The 27,645-nt window shown below is 44.9% G+C and overlaps 1 protein-coding gene and 1 long non-coding RNA gene across 2 annotated transcripts in view; both read right to left on the bottom strand.

The window, feature by feature from the left end:
- Positions 1 to 11,477: 11,477 nt before the first annotated feature.
- MRPL23 (mitochondrial ribosomal protein L23) overlaps positions 11,478 to 27,645 on the bottom strand; it is a 78,584-nt gene continuing 62,416 nt past the window's right edge. The window contains exon 5 of the mRNA XM_073347247.1: positions 11,478 to 11,774. Within this exon, the coding sequence (XP_073203348.1) occupies positions 11,679 to 11,774 (96 nt within the window). The 3' untranslated portion in view covers positions 11,478 to 11,678. The remainder of the gene's footprint in view (positions 11,775 to 27,645) is intronic.
- On the bottom strand, positions 11,781 to 26,917 carry LOC140912597 (uncharacterized). Its single transcript, XR_012159322.1, has 3 exons — positions 19,841 to 26,917; positions 16,796 to 16,910; positions 11,781 to 15,400 (listed from the first exon to the last, which is right to left on the bottom strand). It is a non-coding gene; the product is annotated as an uncharacterized lncRNA (long non-coding RNA).

Genomic DNA, 27,645 nt, shown 5'->3' with positions numbered 1-27,645 from the left:
CCTTCTATGACAAGAATACCTACATCACCAGGATGTCGTGCGGCTGTGTTGATGAAAGGTTAAGCTCCTTGTGGAAGGGTAAGAGAAGTGCAAAGTGTTAGTTACCTGGGGTTTGGTGGCACTCACTGTAATTACAGGTTTCAGAGTAGCAGCTGTGTTAGTCTATATTCGCAAAAAGAAAAGGAGGACTTGTGGCACCTTAGAGACTAACAAATTTATCTGAGCATAAGCTTTCGTGAGCTACAGCTCACAGTTGATAGCCAGTTTCAGTTCACAACCTCCTGTTTCACAGGCCTGCATTGGTCATCTCCATGGACATGGACCCTTACGGCAGAACTTGAACGGAAAATACAGGTAGTAGAGAGGAGATGCTTCCGTAAAATCCTGGGCATCTCCTATTTCGACCACGTCACTAATGAAAAGGTCCACAACATCATCACCTGATGCGCTGGGTCATATGAAGACTCCTGATGACCATGAAGTGCAAGCTGAAGTGGTATGGCCATGTAACAAGATCATCTGGCCTATCCAAGATCATCCTCCAGGGGAAGAGAAAAAGAGGTAGACGGAAGAAGAGATGGATTGACAACATAAAAGAGTAGACAGGAATGGACTTCGTGGAGACTCAGCACTGACACACAATCGTCAGGGGTGTAGACAATTGGTGGATTGCTCATCAGTGATGGTGCCCCAATGACCAATGCAGTTATGGGAGTAATGATGATAGCTCAAATGGTTGAAAGATGTGAAAATTTGCCACAGCTATAGTCCTTATTAAAGGGGAATTTGATAGCAGCCTTCAGCTACTGGAAGGGGGATTACAAAGAGGATGGAGCTCTGCTGTTCTTAGTGGTGGCAGATGACAGAACAAGGAGCAATGGTCTCAAATTGCAGTGTGGGAGGCCTAGATTGGATATTAGGAAAAACTATTTCACTAGGAGGGTGGTGAAGCACTGGAATGGGTTACCAAGAGAGATGGTGGAATCTCCATCCTTAGAGGTTTTTAAGGCCTGACTTGACAAAGCCCTGGCTGGGATGATTTAGTTGGGGTTGGTCCTGCTTTGAGCAGGGGGTTGGACTAGATGACCTCCTGAGGTCTCTTTCAACCCTAATCTTTTGTGATTCTATGACTAATATGTATTGAGTGGTGCTGTTGGGCACTGTATGGAATGGCTAAATTCTGCCATAGATGCCATCCTGAGGGGCGGTAAAAAGGGGACAGAGTGTCCAGGCAGAATGAGGAGTGACTCAAGCCCTGCATGTGAGCGTGCACCCTGCCGGAGAGACTGGGATCTTACATCCTAGATCTAGCCGAGTGGCTTTTACAACATAGAGGGCAAGATCCTGGCCCCTTTGCGCCACTCTCACAGTGCATGGGGAATGGAAGGGTGGTTCAGTGAGGATTCCCCATGCATCTGAAAACCCAGAGCTGGGCAAAAGCCAGCCTAGCCAGCTCTGGGCTAGCCTGACTTCTCAGTGCAAAGGGAGAGGCTGGAGGTGTGGTCTGAATGCGCAGGGCTCCAGATGGGCCAGTGGTAATCAGGCGTAGTGTAGAACAGCCTGCTCTAGCTTGCTCCAGGGCTCAAAATGGAGGAAGAGCAGAAGGGAATTCCACCTCTATCCGCACCGTAGGTGCACTGAGTGTCTAAGAATCTATTCCGGGTCAGCTGAGAGCATGGCTCCTTAGATGAGCACAGTTGGATGTGGCTCGCAGTGCCCGCAGAAACTCGGGGGGTGCTGAGTGTGACTCTTGGCGCTAGTGGTCTGCTCATGCATGAGTCATGCTTCATTTTGCCCACCCCGGTACAAGAATTTCAGTGTGCCAGGCCTCGAACGTTCGTCTTTGTGTCAGAAGAAGTGGTAACCAATGGCAGGTCATTGCCAGTCCTCTCCTTCCTCTTCGGCTTTTCCCTTTCATAGATTGATAGATTCATAGATATTAAGGTCAGAAGAGACCATTATGATCATCTAGTCTGACCTCCTGCACAACGCAGGCCACAGAATCTCACCCACCCACTCCTGCGAAAAACCTCTCATCTATGTCTGAGCTATTGAAGTCCTCAAATCCTCTCAGCCTCTCCCCATGTACGCACACCGAGAGGCTGGGGAATCGGAGCTGACACAGATGGTAGGTGTCAAGCAGAGGAGGCCGTAGCATTGGTTTAGTTTTAAAAGGAACAGAAAACATACTGGAGTCAGTGGACGCAAGAGCTGAGCCTTGTTTTTGATTTCTCATAGACTGGAGTTACTCTCCCCAGGGAGAACTATCTTTTTTTTATATATTTTTTTTTATTTTTTTGTTATGCATGTTTTTGTTTGTAAGTTAAAAAGTCCCGGGATTTGCAGTCTTTGAAGCACGGTCGGCCTGCCAGATGGAATCAGTCAGGGCCTTTTCAGTCGGAAATCCTGGGAAGATGAAGCAGGATGAAGATACAGTGTTTTTCTCATTTGCCAGGGAAAGCTCTGCCCCACCCCCCGCAAGTTCAACTGGAGACTGCTGCAGGCCCCCTCAAGTGGTCAGGACGGAGGCAGCAGGAAGCCAAGCAGAGGGCCAGATTCTCCACTGGTGTAATTCAGTGTGGCTCCACTGAAGTCAATGGCATTACACCAATTTACAGCAGCTGAGGATCTGACCCAGATGTTTCTGGTGGTATAAGCTCTAGCTATAAGCAGTGGAGTTTCATCCACTTACACTGGGCCTGAATTGGCCCTCTCTCTGCCTTGATGCATGCCTTCACCCCTCCCCACTCCCTTCCTGTCTTGAATCAGTCACCTCCTGACTACACTACAGATTCCCTTTCCTGAATTCCTCAAGGACTTCCACGGGGAGAAGAGTCCTCTGTGTTCCACATCTCTGACCGGGCTGTCTCCTCCTTTAACTGGACACCTTCAATTCGCTCCTAAGTCTAGAAATCTTGGCCTCACCTTTCAGCCTAGCTTACCTTTTCCTCTCCATTTCCCTTTGCCTCTCAGCCTGCTCTGAAAGGCTGCCAGAATTCATCCTTCCTTTGCTCCCATGTCGCTGCTACACCCTTCAGTTATCCCGTGATCACTTCCTGTCCAAATTGTTATTTCACAATAGCATCAGCTTACTCTCTCCTCAACCAGCCGTGGAGTGAGACCATCGGCCACTGACTGCAACCTCTGGCATATGAATCACATCCCACTATATACACCCAGGCGTTCAAGTGTTGCTAACAGAAGAGTTCAGACACATTACACTTGGTCTGAAAACCTCCTAGGGGGAGGCCAGGGTCATGTTTACTCACCATTACTCTGTGGATATTCTGATTGCCTCTGCGAAGAGGAAGAGGAAGGAGAGAGGGGACAACCACAGCGTAATACATTGTAATGCACAGTTGAAGGAGCAATTTAAACCATTTACACACGGCAGAATACTGCATGAGCTAGAGGCTTTCAGAAAGAAGTATCTCTGCAGGGCTGGGGCCAACTCAGTGAACTTTTCTCAGCGTGCAGTAGCGGTCCAAAGACAGGGAGTAAGATGCGCAGCTGTATTTGCAAGGGAATAAACTAGAAAAGGTATAGCTTTCAACATGGCCAAATCTTGAGAGGGAATGAGCATCTGCAATTCCCAATTATTATTTACGTTACACTAGCGTTTAGAGGGCCTAAGCAAAATCAGGGCCCCATTGTGCTAGGCACAGTATATACACATAGTGAGCTTGTTTGTGCCCCAAAGATCTTATAGTCTAAATAGGCAAAGGGCAGGAGGGGAAACCGAGGCACAGAATGATGACACGACTCGCAGCAGGTCAGTAGCAGGGTTGGGAATAGAATGCAGGTGTCTTGAGTTCCACTCCATTGCCTATCCGCTGACCACGCTGCTCCTCTAAAGGGAGCAGAAGTTTGGCTGAGTAAACAGTGAGTATGGCCCTCAGGACTCGGCCCCCAGAGGTTAAACTGTGGAGCTCACGGCTTTAAGATATTGTTGAGGCGAAATATTGTAAGAAGATTCAGAAAGGACTGGGGTTTTAAACGAAGAAGAACATAGGGCAGTAGATTGGAAAGCCCATCTCCAATGGTTGGAATTTCAGGAACAAAAATGGAAGCCAGCCAGGTGACAACTAGGCTGGAAAACCAGGCTGATAATCTACATTTGCTAGGATAAAAACTAGCAGGGCGAGCCGTGGTCATGTGCTGAAGCATACGCTGATTGCCAGGCAGCGCTCAGAAAGAATTCTCCTCTCAAAGGTTGTGTAACTGGCAAGGTAACTTGACCAGCTTCCCCTTCCTTTAACGTATGAGGTGCAGCTTATAGTGTGTGTGTGTTACGGGGCGGGGCGCTCTATACCAGAAGAGAAGACCATTGCTGTGTCCTAGTGTGAGAGTGCCCATGTCCTTATGCAGAGGAGTAGGGTCTTAAACTCAAGAGAAATAGAGTCGTAACAAATACAACATGGAAAACATGAATCAGGTTCTCTGTTCCCATGGCAATTTCCCTGGGCAAGACGTCTCCTTCTGCAGCTGGGCTGAGATCACGAGGTCACCTCTCTTGAATCAGGAGCAGCTAAGACCTTAACAGGCAGATGGGTTAATATTCAGTCAGCCTCTCCTTCCACCCCTGTCTGACCCTGGGGTCACCTGTATCCCTATGTCTCTCTCTCAGTGCTGCCAAACAAATGGTGGCACAAAGAGAGTGGGGCTGGTTACCCATATTTATGAATGTCTCCCCTCTGATGCCCCACCTACACCGCCAGGTGGATGATTCCCCAACAGTGTTTCTGTAGAGTGACACTGCCCTCCTGTGGCTAAACAGAGCTGCTGCCAGCTAAGGATCCCAAAGGATAAAAGGTTTCAGAGTAACAGCCGTGTTAGTCTGTATTCGCAAAAAGAAAAGGAGGACTTGTGGCACCTTAGAGACTAACCAATTTATTTGAGCATGAGCACTTCACATCCGATGAAGTGAGCTGTAGCTCACGAAAGCTCATGCTCAAATAAATTGGTTAGTCTCTAAGGTGCCACAAGTACTCCTTTTCTTTTTGCAAAGGATAAAAGTCACCTGTTTTCCCCACAGACTAGACAACAGTCAAGGTCAAAGAGCATGACCCTGATCCTCCACTCCCAAATGCACACCATACCTGCAGTGAGAATCCACATGGACCTGCTATCAAAATGGCAATGTGGAAATCATTAAGCATCAGGAATGTCTTTTTAAAATCCCTATTTCTCATGCCTAGGATACTTAACAGCAGAACAGTATTGATCTCCCTTTTGCCACCAAGGCCATGAAATGTCTCATTTTTATGGGCCAAGAGATTCCTCTCAAATTCCATCTTCCTCGTTGCCGACTTGCAAATACACTTATGGTGCCACGGACTGGGCTTGTCTTTGGACTTGTCTTTTAAAGCCTAATCCCCATTCTGAGGGTGGACAACAGTCTTAAGGCACAAAGCAGCTTGTGCATGGGGAGAGCAGAGTGCCAGAGTGCCTTGACTGTCCTCCTCCTTAATATAGAGGTGCTCTGTGCAGAGAACACAAGTCTCAGCGGGTAACGAACACCACTTGGGCTGGAACAGAACAGAACCGCCTGCTGGGATCTGCAGGCTCAGTGGGCCACAGCTTCGGATGGAAAACAGGGGCAGAACCTCGATGGAATGATGGCAGTTTACACTAGCTGAGGATCTAGCCCTGAAGGGTTGTGTTCTACTCCACTTTGTGCACATTAAGGGCTCCTGGGAAGCTGCCAGCATGGCCCAGGGCTGGGCAGAATGTGTTAGAATGACAACTGGTATGGAGGTGTGGGGGGTATGAAACCAAGGAAACAGTCCCATTTACAAGCCAAAAAGTAAGAGCATGTAGCATAGTCCAAGGTCCAGTGTGTTTTCCTTCGAAGTCACTTAGACTTGGCTTCCCGACTGCTCTAAAGTAAACAATGGAGAGAGACACAAAGAAAGTGGGCAGGCTTCACAGAGGTTATAAAAATATCATTTGTATAATTAGATTGAGTCAAAACGCATGACTCTCTGGTTGGAAGGGAGGCTTGTTTTTCTCTCATTTCTTTTTCTCCTCTGCCTTTTTTTCCCCCCAATAAAAATCTGGATAAACAAAAGCCCTGGGATATTAGAAGGTTGTTTCCATATTGTTTCTAAAGCAAAACAAGAAGAAGAAGAAAGAGTATATGTGTTTGGTTTTGTGTTGAATGTTTTTCTGGATGCATATGTGCCATTCTCACCCTCTGTGCTGCACCCAGTATTTTTCTTCCCTTCCTGTCTCAAAATGAGGTGTTGCTGTGGGTTGTTAAACATTCACCCACTTCCACCCCAGAGGCAGCTGCATGTTATTGAAGCACAAAGTGAATCTTTCATAGTTTGTATATCAGTTTGCTAACCTTGGCTTCAATTCCCAGCTCTGCCACAGACTTCAATGTGACCCAGGGCAAGTCACTTAGTCTCTCTCTAAAGATGGGAAACTGAGACACCATGGGGATAAAAATACACCCTTTGCCCCAGTCTTTGTTGTGACTGTTTAGATCATGAGCTCTACGAAATAAGTATTGTACCTTACTATGTGTATGAACAGTGCCTGGTAGCATCCCCCACCACCACCACCACACACATGGTAAAATACTCTGCAATCTTTCAGGATGGAAAGCACCAAGACTGCAAACCCTAAGTATTCCAAAATCATGGGTTAAACCCTAAAATTCATGAGATTGGCTTAAAAATCATGAGGTTTATGAACAAAAACTTGGAGGTTCTTTTTATTTTCCCTCTGGATTTTGACCCCTTAGGGTTCCCATTTTCAAACTTTTCTCCACAATCAAGAGGGTAAGAAACTTATTTTAAAGTAATAAATATATAAATAGTCTCACATAATCACAAAAAGAAAAGGAGGACTTGTGGCACCTTAGAGACTAACCAATTTATTTGAGCATAAGCTTTTGTGAGCTACAGCTCACAGATGAAGTGAGCTGTAGCTCATGAAAGCTTATGCTCAAATAAATTGGTTAGTCTCTAAGGTGCCACAAGTCCTCCTTTTCTTTTTGCGAATACAGACTAACATGGCTGCTACTCTGAAACCTGTCACATAATCACATGAATAGAGGAGCTGGGTCTTAAATAAAATCATGTGATTTGCGATAAAATTGTGAGAGCTGATTCATACAGTATGAATAGCAGTTGATAACTCTCTTCCCCAGCTGCCTGCTCTGTTTATATCTTCCCAGTAGATTTTTAAAATAGGTTGTTGTATGACTTTGCTTCTCTGTGGACCAAGCTACACCCCCTCTAAAAGAGAGGGGACAAACCAACCAGGAATGGTGCTACTTTTTCCATATATCTTCCTATGCTGCGACCTTGGAGCACATTCCTATTTAAGTCTGTTTGCAGTAGGGTAGTTAGTCCTCTTATTGATCCCTCTATTTTTTTGTTTTGGGGGAACCTCAAGAAGGAACAGTTTTATAAGTCCACACTAGGCAGTGGGCAATGCACAGAATCAGAATGGTTTCGATAACAAGGCCTTGAGTACATGATAACAGGTTTTTGCATTTCAGATCCTAAAATTTTGTTTGGGGAAGTTCCACCTTACTGAGGCCCTATCTGTCTCCTTCTGCCATCCAGGCCCTTGGGAATATTCATCCTTTCTTTGTAAATTTTAACTGTATTGTTGATGATTTTGTGCCAGATCCCATTTATATTAGCTAAGGTTAGTTAGGGGCTCCATTCCAGGCAATCCAGAAGAGAAACAGTGGAACTGAATTGCAATAATAGTGAATTCCAAGGAGATTCGTTCTCCGTTCTGGATTACCCACTACTGAGACGACAAAACCAGGAGGCTGGTAATGATGAACTGCTGGGCAAGTAGCCATCCCTCTCAATTGCTGTTATGACAATGGGTTTGGGCAGCAATTATGTTAAGTGTGAAGGAGATTAGCCCTCAGGTCAGCTCTGGAGTTCTTTTAAAACCTCCCTTTTTTCAGCCCCTCGCAGATAAGAAAAAAAAACTGATCTTGTGAGCTGTAGCTCACGAAAGCTTATGCTCAAATTAACTGGTTAGTCTCTAAGGTGCCACAAGTACTCCTTTTCTTTTTGCAAATACAGACTAACACGGCTGTTACTCTGAAACCTACAACAGACTTGTTATCCTACTTCTGCAGTCACAATGGCTAAAATTCTTTCTAGTATAGTACTAGAGAACAGCGATCGCGCCTAACACTGCTCCAAAATACCACTGGGCGACACTCTTTTGTGTAGTGCTAACGAGTAAGAAGGCCTGACAAAGGAGAGAAACATAGTTCATGCTAGCAACTGTATCTACAGACACATCTCTTTGCTGCCCTCTACAGAGGAAATCAGGTAAAGCCAAAGGGGTGAAACACTGGCTCAAAGTATTCAAGTAACAGGCAGCTTAGCCAGTCTCAGAGGTGCTAATCCAAGGAAAATATGAAATAAAAGTCAATGGATCAGAGTGGAAAGTGTTATAGCCGTCAAATAGGCTGTTCCAATACCTCTACCCACAGGTATGTTTGAAGGGGCAGGGGGGTGAGAAGGAGAGAGAGAGCTCTGTGTTGAAAATTAAGGTTGGGTTTTTTTGCATAAATCCCACCCATCACCACAGCAGCCATAGAGCTGCCCAGTTTGTAGAGCCCTGAGGCTCAAGGAGGAGATGACCGAGGAGGAAGTTAAAACAACTGCATGGCCCATTACACACACCAGATCAGCTTGTATAAGGCCTTGTATAGATCGTTGTCACAGGGCAAGGAACAGTGACCTCAGCCCATTGCAAGGTCACCATCCCAGCCGCTCCTAACACAGGATAATACCTCCCCCTGATATGGCACCTTTCACTTGAGGACACCCCTCCCAACCTGCCAACGTGTGACACAAACCACCGAGTTGGGACAAGGGACTGAAACGCGTGAAACCTGTGGGTTGTTACACACCACAACTGACAGATTAGAAAGATTTTTTTTTTTAAAGAATAAAACCTATTTTTAAGGCTCTCTCACTGTGTAAATCAACTACACCAATTTTGCAACCTGTAACATCCTCCCACATACAATGAACCTGCCATAAGCTTCAACCAGTTCAATTGCTCCCCCTTAAAGCGCTCCCTCCTCCCCCAACCCACACGTATGTTAAGATGCCTGGGGAACCCCCAGAACAATCTACCAAGAGCCTGAGGCAAGCAGAGATGGGGACTCCTCTACTAGGAAAAGGAATTTCACAAGCAGAGCAGACCTGTGTGTGTGTGTATGCAGCAAGGAAGCTGTATTAGTACTGGAATAGAAGCAGTTCAATGGATCACAATCCTGGTGCATACACAGAGCTAATACAGCTAAGGACTAAGATGCATTAGCTGGGATGTGTGAAGAAACTGGAACAGCAAGGGAGTTAGCAGGTGGCAGAGCTGTGGTGAGGAAGATCTCACAGCGCCTGTCTGCACCATCCATGGGTTGAGCGATTGCTATCAGTCACTTCTGATTAAAAGCGCTAAAATACATCAAATTCATCCCTTCTCTCTTAAAAATCCAAGGCTGGCTAATTGAGCCTGAGTTCTTGTGTTGAGTTCATCCCTTCCGATGCCGGTGAGAGATGAAACCAGAACCTGAAACTCCACAGCTGAAAGCTGGGCATGATGGTTAGACTCCAAATCCCTAAGAAATCCTTTGTGGATGCAGAGACGTCACAGCTGAGGTGGGTTTTACCCAGTTTGTGGAGGCAGCCTCTGGTTGTTATTAGCTGTATTGAGGTATGGAGGACAAGAAGGCAACAAGCCAGAACCAACTGCAAAATGGAGTGAGCACACACTTGTGTCTGGTCTTCATTAATTTTAATGTGTGTGTGTGCGCATGAGTTTACATACGTATGCGTGGGACAGATGGGCCTGTACCAAAACCCTGGCTTCAAACTCCCCCACATTTGATAGGATGGGTGGATGTGAGGGAGAAGATTTGAACCTGGATCTTGAATTTTGCAGCATGGTCCCAACTGTAGTGTGAATGACTGGTTCTCTCAGAAAGAAAGTGAGAGAGAGGGAAAGTGGGTGGGATGTACATGAGTAAATGAGTAAGTAGATGCCAGCAGGAGTATATATGTGTATATGTGTCCATCTATGTATAGGTAAAGGAGCAGTGTGTACATGAGCGGGTGTTTGTCAGAGAAGGTATGTGTATATATGATTAGACACATGTGCCTGTCTAATGCACACTACTTGGATACAGGATGATAGCAGATACCGAAAAACTTCCAATGGACAGATAAGAGGTATATATGCGTGAGTGTCTGTGTATGAGCATGTGCTTATGTTAAGGAGAATGTGTTTGGGGGTGTAGGTGGAAGGATGGATATATAAAGCTGAATGCGCATGTGTGGGTAACAGAGCAAGTAGCTGAAGGAGAGGGTGCAAATGTGTGGCTATGTGAACACATGAGTGTATCAGTGAGTGCATGTACAGGAGTGAGTGTGGGCCAAATTCAGTAGTATGAGTTACGCACAGTGCCAAATTCGGTCCTCAGTTAAACCCATGAAACCCCATTGATTTGTTGTGGTTCTACACAGTACAGCTGAGGGCAGAATGTGGCCTGTATAGAGTGTAAAACTTTCAGAACTGTAGCCTAGGTGGTCGAGTGGTATAACTTGCATTAATGTGATGTTCAGGGAGTGTGCAAAAATGAATACTTTAAACATCAAGTGGGCAGAATAGGAGGCACAGCGGGTAAAGCAACTAACAGGAGGGTGTAAGGTAAGTAAGGGAGAAGGGGAGTAAAGGTATAAGCTTGATCTTACACTCTGCATGTAGATGCTTTTCTTGTTTCATCTCCCCTCTTCTGCTTTCATGGTGGTGAAGTTACATGGGTTTTGAATGCCAAATTCACCTGCTGAATCCCAAATTGGTGCAAGTTCCCATTTAAACTGTTGTTCTAACCGACATGAAACGTACAACACATCATGGTTTACATCACTGCCAAAGTTCGCCCAGAATGCTTGGGAGGCTGTATGTATGCTCAGAGTTAATTTGGGGGGAAGTTTTGATCCCAATCTAAATTTTGCAGCTGGCCCCTCTGTCTGATGGGCTGAACCAAAGTTATTCATTATTATTATTATTACTACATGTATTATGGTAGTGCCTAAAGGTTCCCACTTAGATGGGGTCCTCACTGTGCAAACATACTGTGACTGTGGTGCCTGGAAGGGCCTCACTGAGATTGCTCAATCAGGGTAAACTGCAAAGAATGGGGCAGACAATCCCCCAAAACTGGTGGTTTATTCCAATACTTAGATTCACCAACCCAGCAACAAAACAGCTTCTATCATACCTAACTGGTTACCCAGGAGCTGAAAACAGAGCTCCCTTAAAGCAAGCCAGCCCTGGGCTTCCACCCAGACAGTCAAGTCAAATATGATGAGGCTTACTTAAAACATATATGAAGTTCGACCAATCCCAAGCAATCAGACACATTATCCACCAAGTCAATGAATGTTCCAGAGCTTACCCAAATACACGCTTACAGCCAATTCTTATTAACTAATCTAAGATTTATTTAAAAAGAAAAGAGAGAGAGTATTGTGACTAAAGATAGTTATACATACAGATATGAGTAAGGTTCTTAGGTTAGTTTCGTAAGTAGAGATGGTGAGCTGCCGATTTGTAGAAAGTTCTTCCAGAATCAGTCCCATAAATTATAATTGCATAGGCAGTCCATGTGCAGCGTCTGTTTAAATTCTTCCATGAGAAATGGCAGGCTCATTCAGACTGGAGCGGGAGACCTCAGTCTTGCGACTTAAACGTCCCCTGACCAAACTTAAGCAGATCTGAAATGAAAAAAGGATCAGGTCCCAAAGTTCTTTTATAGCTCTCTGGCAGGTTATATAGCCTCTTGCTAGCCAATAGCACAGCCAGCATTCCTTGGATGAAGAATAGGTAATATACATGGTTGCTTTGAAGTCAATTCCTATTTCCTATGTATACACAGGTAATTAGTTGCATTGATTAGCATAAAGCAATTTACCATTCAAAGGTTCACAAGTAGTTTACTACAAACTTCAAAGAGAAATAAAGACAATGATACCATTACACCCAAGTTTCATCTAATTGCTAATATCCGCTTTTGATTTCTGAATCAATAGAATATAGCAATGAAATATTACAGACAGGAACCGAAGTATAGCATCTACATGCTAACTAGATCACATTGCTCAACGCCTTACAGATACAGGTAAACACGGACAAATACAATAGTATTTACTAATTTCTCTGACAATATAGGTTTGCATTTCAAAGGATTTAGTCCACTTACATGGCTTTGATAACTATCTACAAGAAATGGCCCTGCTTATAATGTCAATATTTCTCGAAGATGTTTTTAAAGGTTGATCTTGGGTCAATTAGCCTGCTGGTGTTTAACCCTCACTGGCTGAGTGTCACACATATATTAGAATATAGTCCCTGCCCCAACCAGTTTATACTCTAAAGAGATAAGACAGATAAATAGCAGCAGGGGAAACAGAGGGAGAAGAAGGTGAAGTGACTTTCTCAAAAAGACTCAGCAGGTCTATGGCAGGCCTGGGAATAGAATGCCGGTCCCCTAAGTTTTTCCCCACTGGGGCATGCTGCTAAGAACACAGAAGTGCTGAACCTTTGAAAAGGCCAGACCTGGATGTAAGCTCAGATTCTGATCTCTGCTACACTGACCTAAATGGAGTTACTCTGGATTTGTGCTGTTGTTAACAAGGATCCACATCTAGCTACTTTCTGCCTTTAGCCCAACTCTAGTTTTGATGACGTTTTAGATAGACATAATCTGTGTGTAAATATTCATTACCCAGAGTTCTGGGCACCCTCAGTTTGAACGCACTATCAAATGTTTTTGGGGTTTTTTTTTCTGATCAGTATAAACAGTCTCATCACATTCACAAAGAACTGAAAGTACTTTGCACAATGGATGGTTTTAACCTTGGGGTTTCTCATCACTTTTTGTTGGTGGTGTGCTTCAGTGGTGTTAAAATTGCTATTCACTCCCCCCCACACACACACACACTTCCATCACTGCCGTTGGGGAGGGCAGAATATTACATTTCTAGGGCAAAAAATAAGGGTGTCTGATCTCCACAGTACACATATAGACAGAAAAGTTCAACCATATTCAGATGTGCTAGCTGTAAAAACAGCCTTGTTACAGTGACCCAGTTAAACAGACATGCTGAACAAAATAGTTAGGCTTCCTTTGGCCAGCCTATAACATATGGTATTTGTCAGCCAGTCTTGTTCCTCTCTGGGGCCTGGCAGGAGACAGGTGGCCGGTTCCAAAATGGAGAGAGCTCCTGGAGAGTCAGCACGCTGAGCACACTGTAGGAGTGGGCTAGCTGGGAACATAACAGCTCACAAAGGCACAGATTGAACAACATTTCTTCCACATTGTTTAGCGCAGCACTAGGTTATAGAGGCTCTGGCTTTGATGAATTTATGGTTCACACTGTTCCCTGTGGTATTGTATCTGTAAGTTCTCATTTGCTAAGCGTACACACAGTTCTATGGCAAACCTCTCTTTCCAAATGGTCGACAGACAAAGGTGTGTGGCTCAGGGAGAGTTCAGTTAGCTTGGGAACAAAGAGATTCTCATAAAGATAAATCATACCAACTGTCTGTAGGTAGGTGGCAGACTATTGTGTTGCCTTTCTACTGTGATGTAAACTGAAGATGGTTGCTGCCACTGGGTAATTTTAAGGGAGACTAATCATTGCGGGGAGGAATAGCTCAGTGGTTTGAGCATTGACCTGCTAAACCCAGGGTTGTGAGCTCAGTTCTTGAGGGGGCCATTTACGGACCTGGGGCAAAAAAAATTGGGGATTGGTCCTGCTTTGAGCAGGGGGTTGGACTAGATGATCTTCTGATATTCCCTTCCAGCACTGATATTCTATGATTCACAGATTTGATGGGTAGTCACAATGAATACTATGATGCAACGTCTCCCCACCTTCCCCGAAGGAATGTTCAATTAACATGACTATTATTAACTAAAAAACTATCCTCCAGTTCTGGCTTTGCCCAGGGATTATTATTCTATAAAGCAAGGGCCTTGCTAGTCTGTGTTACAATTTAAAATGATGAGGAGGTCTTCTAATTCATCTTGAAATAAGTATGGGTTTTGGAACAGTGGAACTGGAAAATTCATCGCATCATGCTGCATGTGAAACAGATGTCCCAGCGCAATCAGTTAGTGATATGGAAAAGGAAGCTGATTCAGGATTATCTGTTTATTCCAACAACAGAAAAGACTTGAGAATGGAAGAGATCTGAATGCTTCATTCACATGTTCTGGATCTGAAATTCTTGCATTTTCTGCTAATTCAACCAATGAACCATCTTAGCATCTAAAGGGCCAAACACTGCTAATCATAACTCTAGCATGCAAGACATGTCTTTCATCATATGTTTGCTGTGTATGACACTGGTCCTCTTTCAGCAGTGAAACTCATTCAGCCCTTGCAGCATAGATATGAGCTAGTGCTGCTTTTAAAAGATCTGTCTGTCTTCTATCTGCTCCCACTCCTTGTTGATTTCACTTCTCCTTGGCAGTGACTCAAGATGTGTTTCGATAGGTTAGTAAAAATTAGCTAATGTTATAGTAGAGATGTGCAATGTAATTTCTGCTGACTTGTTCTGTTTTCTTCCTGTCCAGAGGGATCGTCCAGTGTCTTCTTGCCACACTTTATTGCTGGTTTGTTTGGTTTTTTGCCAGTATTGGCCTTTCCTGTGGCCACTTTTATTCTGCATACAGGGACAATCAGTTGGTTCCTCGATAGTATATTGCACGCCCATCTGATCTTTACACGAGCACACTATTCTTGATGTTCTGTCTTGCCACATCAGTAAAATCCCAGAATACCTGACATTTCCCTTGGAATCTTGTACCTTTTTGGATGAATACTCAGCACTAGGGATTCCCTGGGCTGCAATTTCCACAGCCTTTTGGCCTGTGAGATCTGGCTCAGACAATAGTCACTTCTGTGTATCCTCACTACAAGGACTGAAGACCAGCTTGACACAAAGGGTGTCTGCCAGCATCAAACACACTGTGAAAGCATTTCCCACTTGTTTTGGTTTCTATTACAAAACAGAAATCTCTCCATCACCACCAGCAGTGTTGGAACATACTGTGGCTGCAACACTTGCACAATCTTTTCATATGTTTTGGTTCCCGGTCTGTCTAGTCCCATTATGCTCAGGGGAGGGGTTATAATCCATTGCTCCACATATGACACTTGTGTCTACAAAGCGTTCAGTGTTCCGTTCCATGTGCCCCATAAATCCTGTTACAGCTGCTATTGTTGTGCTCTTTCTTCTAAGATCAATGGGCCAGATCCTCAGCTGGTGTCAATGGACGATAGCTCCCATGGACTTCAGTTCAAAGGACTGGCCACACTCCTTTGGGTTTGACCTAGAAGATAGTGAAGAGATTAATTAATGCAGCCAGATGAGCTATCAGTCCATATGAGTTCAGTAGCCTCTGAAAGGAACTTGGCGGACTCTTATTTTCAGGAACTGGGGTACCCACGGTGGCCTTGGCCTTTACTAGTAACTTGTGAAGACAACACACATCAGTTTTGTGGCCGTGATATTCTATGGAGTGCTGCAAAAAAATCACATTTCTCCTCCAGTCTGCAAGGCAGAATCAGGAGACATCTGCTCTTGTTCTTGTCCAGCTCTAGAATGTCACTTACATAGCATTTCAGTGGAGCCAGGTGAATTGACACCAGGTGAAGATCTGACCTAGTAACGTTAGTGGTGTCCCATAAGCACTCAGCCATGGCCAGTAATCTCCCTTTGCTCTCAGATTCTGTCCGGCTGCACCTCAGTTGGATTTCCTTGCACATAGTTACTGGCAATCTTAACTTACTCTCTCAGGGTGTAGCTCCTCCTCTATGTTTGAAAGCTTCTTTTCTCTCCAAAGAACTTCTGACTTTTACTACATGGTGGTGGCATCTTTGGAAATACACATGGCTCAGTCAGACTTGTTTCATCCTCCTAGCACTAGGAAACTGGACATACTTTCGTTTCTCTTTGGCTTTTCTGTTTGCACAGTCCAATCTTCCTGTGGCTTTTTCCCCAGCAGCAGAGCATTTATGGCACCTGGCCTCCAAGACACAGATTTAAGATGGCTGCTGCCATCCCATAACTTTTAAAGGTAAACTGTTAAAGATAACTGTTCAATCCATAGACAGTCACACCGTTTCATAGTATTATCTCCCTTAAAGGAGCCGTATCTCTTTGTTTTCTTCCGTAGGTCTCAGGGTGCCCATCCCTAACAAGGAGCTTTATCCTGCTCCAACTGTCTTCAGTGGAGCAGGATGAAGCCCAAATCACTACTGCCACTGCAGTATAATACCCAGGCATGTCCCTCTGCAGATGACAGCTCATTAACTACAAAACCTTGCTGGAGCCAGTTGCTCCCAGGTCACACATATGGCCAGTTTTAGTATGCTGTTTGATTTTGTACATGATTTATATTATTTCATATCTCAAAGGGTATCTCACCATATTTTTAAAGTTTTCAAAACCATGCAATGGAAACAGAGAGAACTAAAATGACATTTACCCAGTCCCAGCAGGGTTTTGTCATTGCTGTAACATTACCAGTACTGGGACACTACTTCCCAAGAGTGGCCAGTGATCTGGGTGGGGTTGACCAGGGTTTAAAAGAGAACTAGATAAATTCATGGAAGTTAAGTCCAATAATGGCTATTAGCCAGGATGGGTAAGGAATGGTGTCCCTAGCCTCTGTTTGTCAGAGGGTGGAGATGGATGGCAGGAGAGAGATCACTTGATCATTTACCTGTTAGGTTCACTCCCTCTGGGGCACCTGGCACTAGCCACTGTCGGCGGACAGGATACTGGGCTGGATGGACCTTTGGTCTGAGCCAGTATGGCCGTTCTTATGTTTTTATGACCTTGTAGGTATGAGAAACAAGAATCATTATATGCATATATGGGCCTGGCTTTCAAAGCAGTCATCCAGTTTTGTGGTCAGAGTATTATGTCTACAATTAATTGTGCCCACAGTTTTCCACCTGTAGTGCATTCATGCTTTTTCCTGGTACTTCAATATAGCCACACAATTGTGGGTGTAAGATTTTCATGGCAAAAATCTAGCTTGAAACTTAGAATCACATTGTACTGAATGCCGTTTGGCACGGTTTATGGGGCACTTGAAACAAACTGCTCTTTTGTAAAAAGATGTGCAGTTCCCCCTTATGTCAGTGGTCTGAGTTCTCAAAGTCAGGTCTGTGCAAATGCATGCATATATTTGCATGTGCCTCATCCTCAGATAACTGGTGTGTGAATTTAAGTCAGGTATTTGCACAAGAACATGGACAGATAAGTACAAAGACCTGAGTTTTGCACACAGATAGAAGCACTTGAGTGTGGAAATTAGGCACATGCAAATATATATATATATACCCACCTCACTTTGAAAAATTGGCCCACTACGTGAGTAAATGTTAAACATAATAAAAATAACAAGACACAGACAGGCAACAGAATTAAGAACTATAGCCATCTGGGTTCTTCTAATCATGACATCAAGGGATTGCTTAGGTAATACACTGATGGTTTTTAAATGAGCTGTAACCACTCAGGAAAAAGATCCAGGCGTCATTGCAGACTGCTCAATGAAAACATCTGTTCAGTGCACAAAGCCCAGCAAAAAAGCAACCAAAATATTACTTTGAATGGGGCAGACAACAATACAGAAAATATTTTAATGCATAGTAGGCATCTTTAGAAAAGGTTACAGTTTCTTTGTAATTAAGTCAAGTATCAGGGGATAGCCGTGTTAGTGTGTATCCACAAAAACAACAAGGAGTCCAGTGGCACCTTAAAGACTAACAGATTTATTTGAGCATAAGCTTTCGTGGGTAAAAACTTCAGATGCATCTGAAGAAGTGAGGTTTTTACCCACGAAAGCTTATGCTCAAATAAATCTGTTAGTCTTTAAGGTGCCGCTGGACTCCTTGTTGTTTTTGTAATTAAGTGACACTCCTGAAATATTCACCGATTTCCTTAGGTATTTTCTATACAAAGGAAAAAGAGAAGTTCAGATACTGTGAATACACAGAAAACATTAAGGCAAACATAAGGCAAAACTGTACAGTGGATATGTCTGTGAGCATGGCAATAGGTGTGTTTGTGGACCGGTATGTGCAGTTCTGTCCTGTCAAAGGTGCTTAGGGGTTGTTTGTGCATGTGTGTGTGTTTCAGTTTGTGTCTGTGAATGGACATTTGTATGGCATAGGTGGGTCTCTGTACAGATCTTTGTGCAAATATTCACAAGTGCATTCCCCACTAGGCATGTTCAGAGCACCACAGCTGTGCGTGTGCCATCAGTGAGTGCATCTAGAGCATTTTCACCATTGGTGAGACGAGGGACCCCACAGGGCACAAAGCAAAGGTCCCAATGTGTGCTCCCTTTGAATATGAGCTTATGTCCCTTCAGAACATCAACCTTGATGACTTTCCCCCAAACAGCTGCTGGGCAAGAGGAGTAACAAGGGCCAAATCCTCATGTTGGGTAAAACTGGCAGTGATTTCTTGCCTCTTTGTGCTTATTAATCATCCAGGAAAGGCAACTCCTCTCCACTTGCCTCCTACTCCAAACCCCATCTGCACTCCTTTCCCTGTGTCTCTCCCAGCATACAAGCTGCACTACCAAACTACAATACTCACAAGTTACAACACGATACAGCAACAGAATCATGTGTTGTTTAGGGAAGGCAACTGCAGCCAGCATCCCAAGGAGCACAGTAAATGCTGTATACTCTAGTGCCGTCAGACTCCATGGATGAATTTCTCCAGTGTTTTGGGAGGTGGGAGGAGAGAAACAGACTGAGCTTTGTGGAATTCTTTTAAGAGTGTGTGCGCGACTGTATAAAAGAACATTTTTTTCTGCCCTTGAAAAGATAATATTATTTCACCCAGGCCCATTTCCAAGAGCAGTCGAGCTGTTTCTAAATGAACCAGTGCCTGGGTTGAAGCAGAGATGTCGGGGAAACCCTCTCGCCGCGTGCGACATGGAAATTCCTTGACCTCAGCAGGAAAGCAGAGCTACTTGCACGCAACCAGCCAAAGGGAAAAAATATTGAGGTGGAAGAAGTGGACAGAGGCAGGTGTGTTGGGAGGAGAAACAGCCCGCCTTTTACAGGCAAAGGGAGTGCTCGTCTGAAAAGCCATGTGTTTGTGACCAAGTTGCAAGGACAAGATGGACAGGGTTGTGAACAGGATGGGGTGGTGGTTAGGGCAGTAAGAAACAAGTCATAAAAAGGAAAGCCAACCAAAATGCCTGTCACAGGGGCTCGGCGTGACGAACGGGGCCACCTGTTTGCCCAGTGCGGGGTTCAGCCACCTCGTCACACAGTTGTTGGGATTCTCTGTTGGGTCAAACAACCACAACTGGGGTATCTCAGGACCCCTGAAGTGGCAGAGCAACCAAGCAGTCTGTAACCCCTCGGGCAGGGCAGAGCAAGGCAAACACTCAGTCTAGGGCCCCTGAGCCTCCTGGCTGGGGCAGGCAGTAGCAATGGGCGGGAGGGACTCTGACCCTATGGGCAGGGCAGAGTAACAATCAGTCTGTAGTCCCTAAGGAGGAGCAGAGCACTCAGTTTGGGGCTCTGGTCCTATGGACAGGGCAGAGCAAACACTCTGTCTATGGCAGGAGCCCCTGGTAGCCACAACGAGTGGCAAGTGCAGGGGGGGAGAGAGTAGGGGAACGCGGGCCCACCCTACTCCACCAGGTTCCAACCAAGGGCCCTACGGAGCCAGTAAACTCCCTATAAAGGGTCCAGACATCAGCTGCTAACACATCCCCTGAATCATTTCCTACCAAAAAGCCCATCTCGAGCATCTTCTCAGCTGTCAGCAGCTTGGCATCCCAGTAGGTCTCCATGGTCAATTAGTTGTCCGCACCATAATCTGGGTCCACAGTCCCTACAGACTGGAGAGTTGACAGTTCCTCAGCGGAAGCCTGTAGCACATGCCCTTCCTCTTCCTCTACCAGCCCTGACTGAGCTGGACTGCCTTTTTATCTGTCCCTTCAGCTGGAGAATGCACAGCAGGAGTGAGGGGTCATGGTCTCCTGGGTCCACAGTGATTGGTCAGCACCCACTGGCCCAGTCACAATGCCACCCCATCACACCCCGTCACAATGCCAAGCAAACAAATTCTGATGCAAGCCTCCTTCTTCACACTGGGACCATATCCTGAGCTAGGGTAAACTGGCATTGAAGTCAATGGAGCTACATTGACTTACACCAGCTGAGGATTTGGCAGCAACTTGAGTTCTTTGAGATATTTTGACCCTATAGGTGCTACACTACTGGTGCATGCATGACAGTGCATCTTTGATCAGAGGTTTTTGGTAGCAGTGTCCATGTGATCGTCACCTGTGCTCTGTACACCCTCAGTGTGGAACTGCTGCCACTCCAGTTCCTTCTCCTTTGTGAAATATGGCTTAATGCTGGCATTCCGAAGCAGAGGGGAAGGAAGCCAGATAGTGGAGCACCCATGAGGACAAAATATTTTGAAGAACTCACCTTGCTGTACCAAGTAATCAGCAATCCTTCTTTGAGTAATTGTCCTTATGGGTGCTCGACTTCAGGTGACTCCCAAGCAGTGCCCAGACTAAGGGGTCGGGTGATGAGGAGTCCTGTCTAGTACAGTTTGGAGAACAGCTGTCTCAAAAGCTGCATCGGACCTGCACTGTGGCATAGTGCTGGGAAAAGCAGTGAACAGATAACCAGGCGGCAGCTTTACAGCTGTCTTTGATGGGGAGATTCATGAGCCAACTCAGAGAGGTGGGCCCTAGTGGAATGAGCAGTCACCTTAGTGGGAGGGTGCATTCTAGAGAGGACAAAAAGCATCCCAACTTCCCTTTGGAAAGTCGTGGGATACAAATAGAGGTTCCACTCATCCTATGAAGGAGATGAAAAACTTAGAAGAGGTTTTGAATGGTCAAATTCTTTCTAGGTAGAACGCTAGTCCCTCCAACATCCAGAGTGTGGAGACTAGCTTCTTCCCAAGAGTTGTGTGATTAGGGTAGAATATGGGTAATAGAATGTCATGGAGAAATCACAGGAGATCTGGGAGAGAAAACAAAGATAGAGGCAAAGAGTCACTTTGCCCTGATAAAACCTGGGGTAGGATGGATGTGCCAGAGCTACCAGCTGCAAAATGGACTTCAAAGGAACTTAGCAACAAACCCACAGTCTTTAAATTTAATGGGTAATTTAAAATCTGTATTATGTGAAGCTTAGAGGGAAACAATCACGCTGGGAGCACCAGTGGAAGAATCACATTCATTTATGAAGGTAAGTCTTCCTCACTGATGGTTTCCTGTTCATCCCTATGTTCTGCACTTGAAAATGAACAATCCCTTCCTATGCCCGAGAGTCATCCAAGAGCCAGGCCTTGAGATATAGTGTGGGTAGATTGGGGTAACTATTTTTCCTGGAAAGTTTCCCTTGAACCAGCAAGTTTGTTGTCAGTGGCAGGTGAAGAGGTGGCCAAAGTGGCAGGCAAATCAAGTCTCGGAATCAGACCCCTCTTGCGTAGGTTGATTTTGGATTTGTCTTTTTTTCATCTTTTTCAGTCCTTTGAGAAGCAGTGGCATAGGAGGATAGGTATACAGCAGGAGCCAGTTGTGTAGGCAGGGAAAGACTGCCACTGCTGTCTCAGCTGGGCAGCCACCACTGAAAGGACCTTTGTGGAGCATCTTGAGACAGTCAAGAGGCTGAATGGAAGTATCCACTATTGATAATATTTGTGACCAACCATGAACCTCAGGAAGTGCTTGTGAGCTGGACACAGTGCTATGTAAAAGTATGCATCCTAGAGATCGAGGGTCATAAATCAACCCCCTGGATCTAGAGATGATATAATTGCTGCTAAGGTTGCCATCCTGAACATAAGAGTCTGGATGAATATGTTAAGTGTGCTGAGGTCCAAAATCAGTCTCCACCTCCCTTTTTTTCTTGGGTACCAGGAAGGCTCTGGAGCAGACGCCTTTTCCCATATAGGGAGGGGAAGCTGGCTCTACTACACCCAGTTATTTCCTATCTTAGGAGACCTTCATGAGATGGGTCCCTGAAGAGTAGTGGGGAGGGATGGAGCTGAAGTGAATGGCATATCCTGATGTGATGCTTGCTAGCACCCATCTGCTCTATGTGATTCATTACCATGAATGCTTGAAATGGGAAAGACAATCCCCATAAGGTGGAGAGGTAGGAAATAGAAGGGTGATGCAGCATAAGATCCAGATGACAGAATGACTTGTAGCTATTGACCAGTAACCAAAATGGCTGCTTTGTAGAGGTTGATGGCTGGATGACTATAGCTTTGGAGATCAATGGTCTTTTCCTTTGAATCTAGGTCTTTTCCCAGGTGGCTCTATAGCCCTGTGATATGTTAGAAACCGGACCAGGCTGGATCTTTGGGCTGTAAGATCTGCTATATCTTCTTTTGGTTGCAGAAGTGTAAATTCTCAAAGACTGAAGAATTGCTCTGGAGCCCTTTAAGGAATGGAGGGATTCATCCATGGTGTTGCTGAATAGCTTGGGACCCTCATATAGAAGATCCTCCACTATGTTCTGGATCTCTCTATGGACTCCAGAGGACTGTAAGCAGGATACGCGGCACATTACTATGGTTGTTGTCATAGACCAAGAGGCTGTGTCTGCCACATCCAAAGTTGCCTGTGATGGGGCCTTGGCCCCTAGTTGTCCTTCAGTGATGAGTACCTAGAACTGGTCTTTGTTCTTGTGGGAGATATTCAACAAAATGAGTGACTTTCTTGTAGTTTGTGTAGTCATACTTAGCAACCAGGGCTTGGTAATTTGCTACCCTGAATTGTAAAGAGACCAAGGAATAACTTTTGTGCACTTACATTTCTTTTTGGTGTGGTGTGGACCAGGAATGATGCTGTTTGTTTCTTTCATTCAGAGCATCAACCATGAAAGAATTTGGGACAGGACAGGGGAATAGGTATTGTGTGCCTTTCGAGGGTGCAAAATATTTCTTGTCCACCCATTTGCAAGTGGGAGGAACAGTGTCTGGCATTTGCCATGCTCTTCTGGTTGGCTCTAGCAAGGCATTATTTATTGATAGGGCTTCCCTGCCCAAGTAGGTGGTACCCAGAAGGCTGTTGAGGGACTTGCAAGTGCCTGTTTCCTGATGACCCTCTTTCAGAAAAGGCTGGGGGGGAGGGGGTCTGAATGGGTAGGTGGTGGAACCCTGAATGGAAATCTTCAAGTCCAAAGAGGGGAGCTGATCTTGATGGTATTGTTGGTATTGCAGTGCTTCAGTGCCAGAGGAGAGCATAAGCCCACACAGCTGCACTCCGTCTCAGGCCTCAGATGGTTGAGAAGGAACTGGAGGGATGGCATGCCCTCAGATCAGAGCATGAGGACACACAGCGTGAAGACGTGGACTATGTGGACACTGCTACCAAAAATCTCCAGTCAGAGGCATAGGGGTGTGCACACACCTGAAGTGGAGTACCCATAGGGACAATTACTTGCAGAAGTAGTCCTGGTTCTCAGATTTGAGGAGGTCATTAGAGACTTTGGTGAGAGCAGTTTCAGTGGAGAGCAGGGGGCAGAAGCCAGGTTGGAGATGGTCTGGCATGGACTTGGAAGAGAGGAACACCAGATAGCATTTGTAAGCAGCACATTCACTGAGCTTAGAGATTAAAAGGATATGGGGGTGGCAGCTGGACAGGCAACTGGAGTCAAGGATGTTTTCTGTTGCTGAGCTGGAAGAGACAAGAGCATGTTTGTGTTATGAGGGGAAAGAGTCAGAGGAGTGTAAGAGGTTAAGGTAGGGGATGAGAGGGGGCACCAGAGCAATGAGGAGATGGGCCCAGGACAGAAGTATATTGTATTAGGACTAACAGACTACCAATGAATGGAGTGTGTATGAATTAGAAAATGAGCCCAGTTTGCACTAGGGTTGGGCAAACTTGTTTTGCCTAATTTAGAGGCCACTCAAACACTGTGGGTTTGAATGTCACTGGATTAGTGTTTCATGTAGGAAAAAGTGTAGAAAAAAAGGTGCAGAGAAGAGGAGAGGCGAAAAAAATCCAGTGGAAAAATAAATACAGTATAACATATACGGGGCATCCCCTTGTGCCAATGTGGCATTTCTAGCCCTAATTCATAGCACAGGCTTCCCTTTAGCTAGAAGATCGTTTCTAAAAATAAAAAATTGGCTCACCCTGGAGGGGAGGGAAAGATTAATTTAAATTACAAGGACATCAGGTTCTAAATGATGAAGAGTGGGGGTGTTCATTAATTCAAACCAGTTTTTTGAAACTTATAAATCCAGAAACTAATTTGTGAAGTTCAGAAAAACCTCATACTCCTCCAGGTAACAATAACAACTCTTAGAATTTATATAAACACTTTGCAAATATAAATCAATCAACTAACAAGATTCATCCCACTCCCTGGCTGCGCTCTCTGCTTTCTGAGCTACATCACTGTACACCTGTATCCAGAAATCTCCAGGGCTTCTGGAGACATTTGTTGAAAGCCAGTTTTAATTTGCATTTTGCTTTCCTCTTTTCTTTCTTTCTATGGTGCCTTGTTTGAGTAATTCAGATTTGGGTTGGACTGGAACATTATGGGCCACATCGTCGGCTAGAGTAAATTGTTGACTTCAATGGAGCTACACTGATTCATACCAGCTGAGGAAGAGGCCGTTTGGTCCAAATCTGATCTAAGACCAAAGTTAGACCTGTCCTGTTCTCTCCAAATAAGTACAAACAATAGGGGGAGATTGGAGAAAGGCTTGGGACAGGGAAAGAGAGAAGGGAACAAGAGTTGAAAGAGGTGAAGAACTGGAAGAGAATGAAAGGAGATGTAGAAAAGAGAAGCATAGGAATTTCTATACTTGACCAGACCAGATCAGATCTAGTCCATCATCAGGTCTCCAAAATCGACCAATGCCAACTACTTCTCAGGAAGCTGCAAGTGGCCAACTATAAAGTAACTTGTCCACAGGGGAAGTTTCTTTCTAGTCCCCATCAGTTAGTGTTCAATTTAAATAAAGATAGAGAAAAGACAGCCAGGAAAAGGAAAAGATATAAGGGACTGAAAAGAAGGGAAAGGAAAAGAAGAGAATAGGGAGAGAGGTAGAGACACAGATGGGAGGCAGAGGATGATTTCACACACTGCTCATGCCCAGGGGGACAATGATCGGGGTTTGAGGATGCTGGATACTCAGACAATCATCCTCCTACAGAAACCTTGACAAAGGTTGTGTACCTGGTACGCAGTGACCCCTGCCTATCACATGGCCCAGCATCGCCTCAGTGATTCCTTGAAGTTCCCCATCCATTTATTGTATCCACCTGTTGTCTACAGTCTTGTATTTAGATTGTAAACTCCATGGGGCAGGGACTGTCCCTTTGTTAAATGTCTGTACTGTGCTTAGCACAATGGGACCATGGCCTCTAGGCACCACGAAATAGAAAGAGGGAGGCTGATACCTACATTTTTTCAGAATAGTTTGACCAGGGTGGCAGGGAAAGGAAGAGAAGAAAATCCAGACCAGAGCCTCAGCTGGCACCACTTGACACCTGCTGAGATTTTTGAGCTGATGTGTCATCCACACTACTTCTTCAAGAACCGCACTCCAACTATCACCTGACCAAGACTGTTTCCCCTGTTAGGCAGGGTTCAGAGCCGAGTTGCCAAGATTCCAGTGTCACCTATTCACGTGCATTATCCCTGAAGATGCCGTGACCCTGGAGCTGTGAGGGATGCAGCAAAGCACATGGCGTCGCTTCTCTTTTCAATACATCTCCTCCCCCACCGAATCTATGGTTTTTTTTCCCCAATCCGATGTATACTTTCCAGCTCGTTTCCTCTTGCGGTTCTCATTTCCCGCTCCTAGGAGGTGAGCTCATACGTTTCTCAATTACAGGCCAAAGAAAGGGAGAGGGAGAAAGAAATCTTATGGAAACAGATGAAGTCATGCCTGTGCAATGCTGTGTTATGGCCCATGCTCACGGAGCCATGAGGAGGACGCAACTGCCCCCCAACCCTGGCGGGACACCCTGGTTTGTTTATTTCCTTCTCATTCTCTCTGTTGTTTTCTTCTTTGCCATTGAGAGAAGATGCACCACTGACACACAATAACAGCAACATGTTTTTGTCTCCCTCTTTCTCTCTCCCCCTCCCCTTTCATTCTCCCACCCATGGACCTTTGAGTCATTCACAGCATGCACTTGAGTCAATAGTGAGCCCACAGACCATGTAGAAGTCTCCGAGTGCTGTGTACTCTGCCGATGGCTATGCGGACTCCAGAAAAGTTACACAAGGGAAATCTAAAGGCAATTAAAAGAATAATACAAGTGGTTGTTTAGAAAAAGGAGGGTAGGGAGGGGAAACTAAAATTAAAATAAATAAAGGGAATGTTTTAATGAGGTTAACAGTGAAATCTGAATTAGAGGCGCCCGAACTTCATCTATATATTTCTCATATAGAAAGGAGCTCTGCCCTGTGCAGCCAGAGCTGCCTAAAACTAGCCAGGGCCTCAGGCTGAGGGAAATATTTGGATAGAAAGGAAAGATGATAATTGCTGCAAATGGAGACTAATTCAGAAAACAACTGACTCTGCATTGGGTCACTGTTCTTTTGCTTTCAACGAGCTACTGATGCTTCATGGAACACTGGGGATGGAGGGACAAGGAGCTCCGGAAAATCTTTCCTTCTTACAAGTCACATATGGTTAGCACTTCTTTTTCCTTATTCTTCATTCCCAAGGATGCTTCCTACCTGCCTCGGTACTTACATGGCCCGAGCATCACCACAGCATCCAAGCACCTTGCAGTCATTAACATAGCATTTCCCAAAGTGTGGGGCATTTCCCTACAAGGAAGTGTCCTTGCTTTATAGATGGGGAACAGAGGCAAGGAGAGACTTAACAATTAACTCAAGGTCACACAGGAAAAGTTTGTGGCAGAGCTGGAAATGAAACCCAAGTCCTCTAGTCCAAGGTCAACACCTTAAGCACAAGACCTTTCTGAGAGCTGGTCAAAAAAAAATATGGGAAATAATTTCCATTTTCCAATCAACTTTATTTTTTCCTAGCAAAATCTTTTTACTTTTTTTTTAAATTGCAATAATAATCTGTTTTATCATGTATATTTGCTTCTGCAACAAACACTGCAGCAGCCTTCTTCCCATATAATTTACTCTAAGAACTGACCCAGACAAAATCCTTTGTTGGATGAGACTAAAGACCCACAGATCTGCAAGGCACTTTACAAACAACTACATATAATAGGCCCCTGACTTAAATTTAAAATATAGAACCAACCCTGGGTGGCGCTGAGCAAGGGCATATTCCACTGAATTCAATGGGAGCTGGAAATAGGTGCTCGATGTTTCTCAGGATTTGGCACTAAATGAGACATGAGAGATGACAGCGGACACATCTCATGTGCTAGTTATGTGTATAACAATGAGTGAACCATGTCACCCTCTTGTGGTAAGCCCAGAGACACAATAAGAGAGAGACCTGCTACTGAAAACATTGGAGAGTCCTCCATTAGTTCTGGTGGTAGCTACATATGTTTTTCTGGTTGAAGGGTAAGGGTTTTAGTCCCAGTTCCCTGAGTATGTTTTA

This window comes from Lepidochelys kempii, chromosome 6, assembly GCF_965140265.1.
Source record: "Lepidochelys kempii isolate rLepKem1 chromosome 6, rLepKem1.hap2, whole genome shotgun sequence".
In the NCBI taxonomy this organism is placed as follows: domain Eukaryota; kingdom Metazoa; phylum Chordata; order Testudines; family Cheloniidae; genus Lepidochelys; species Lepidochelys kempii.
This window is presented reverse-complemented; position numbering and strand designations above follow the sequence as displayed.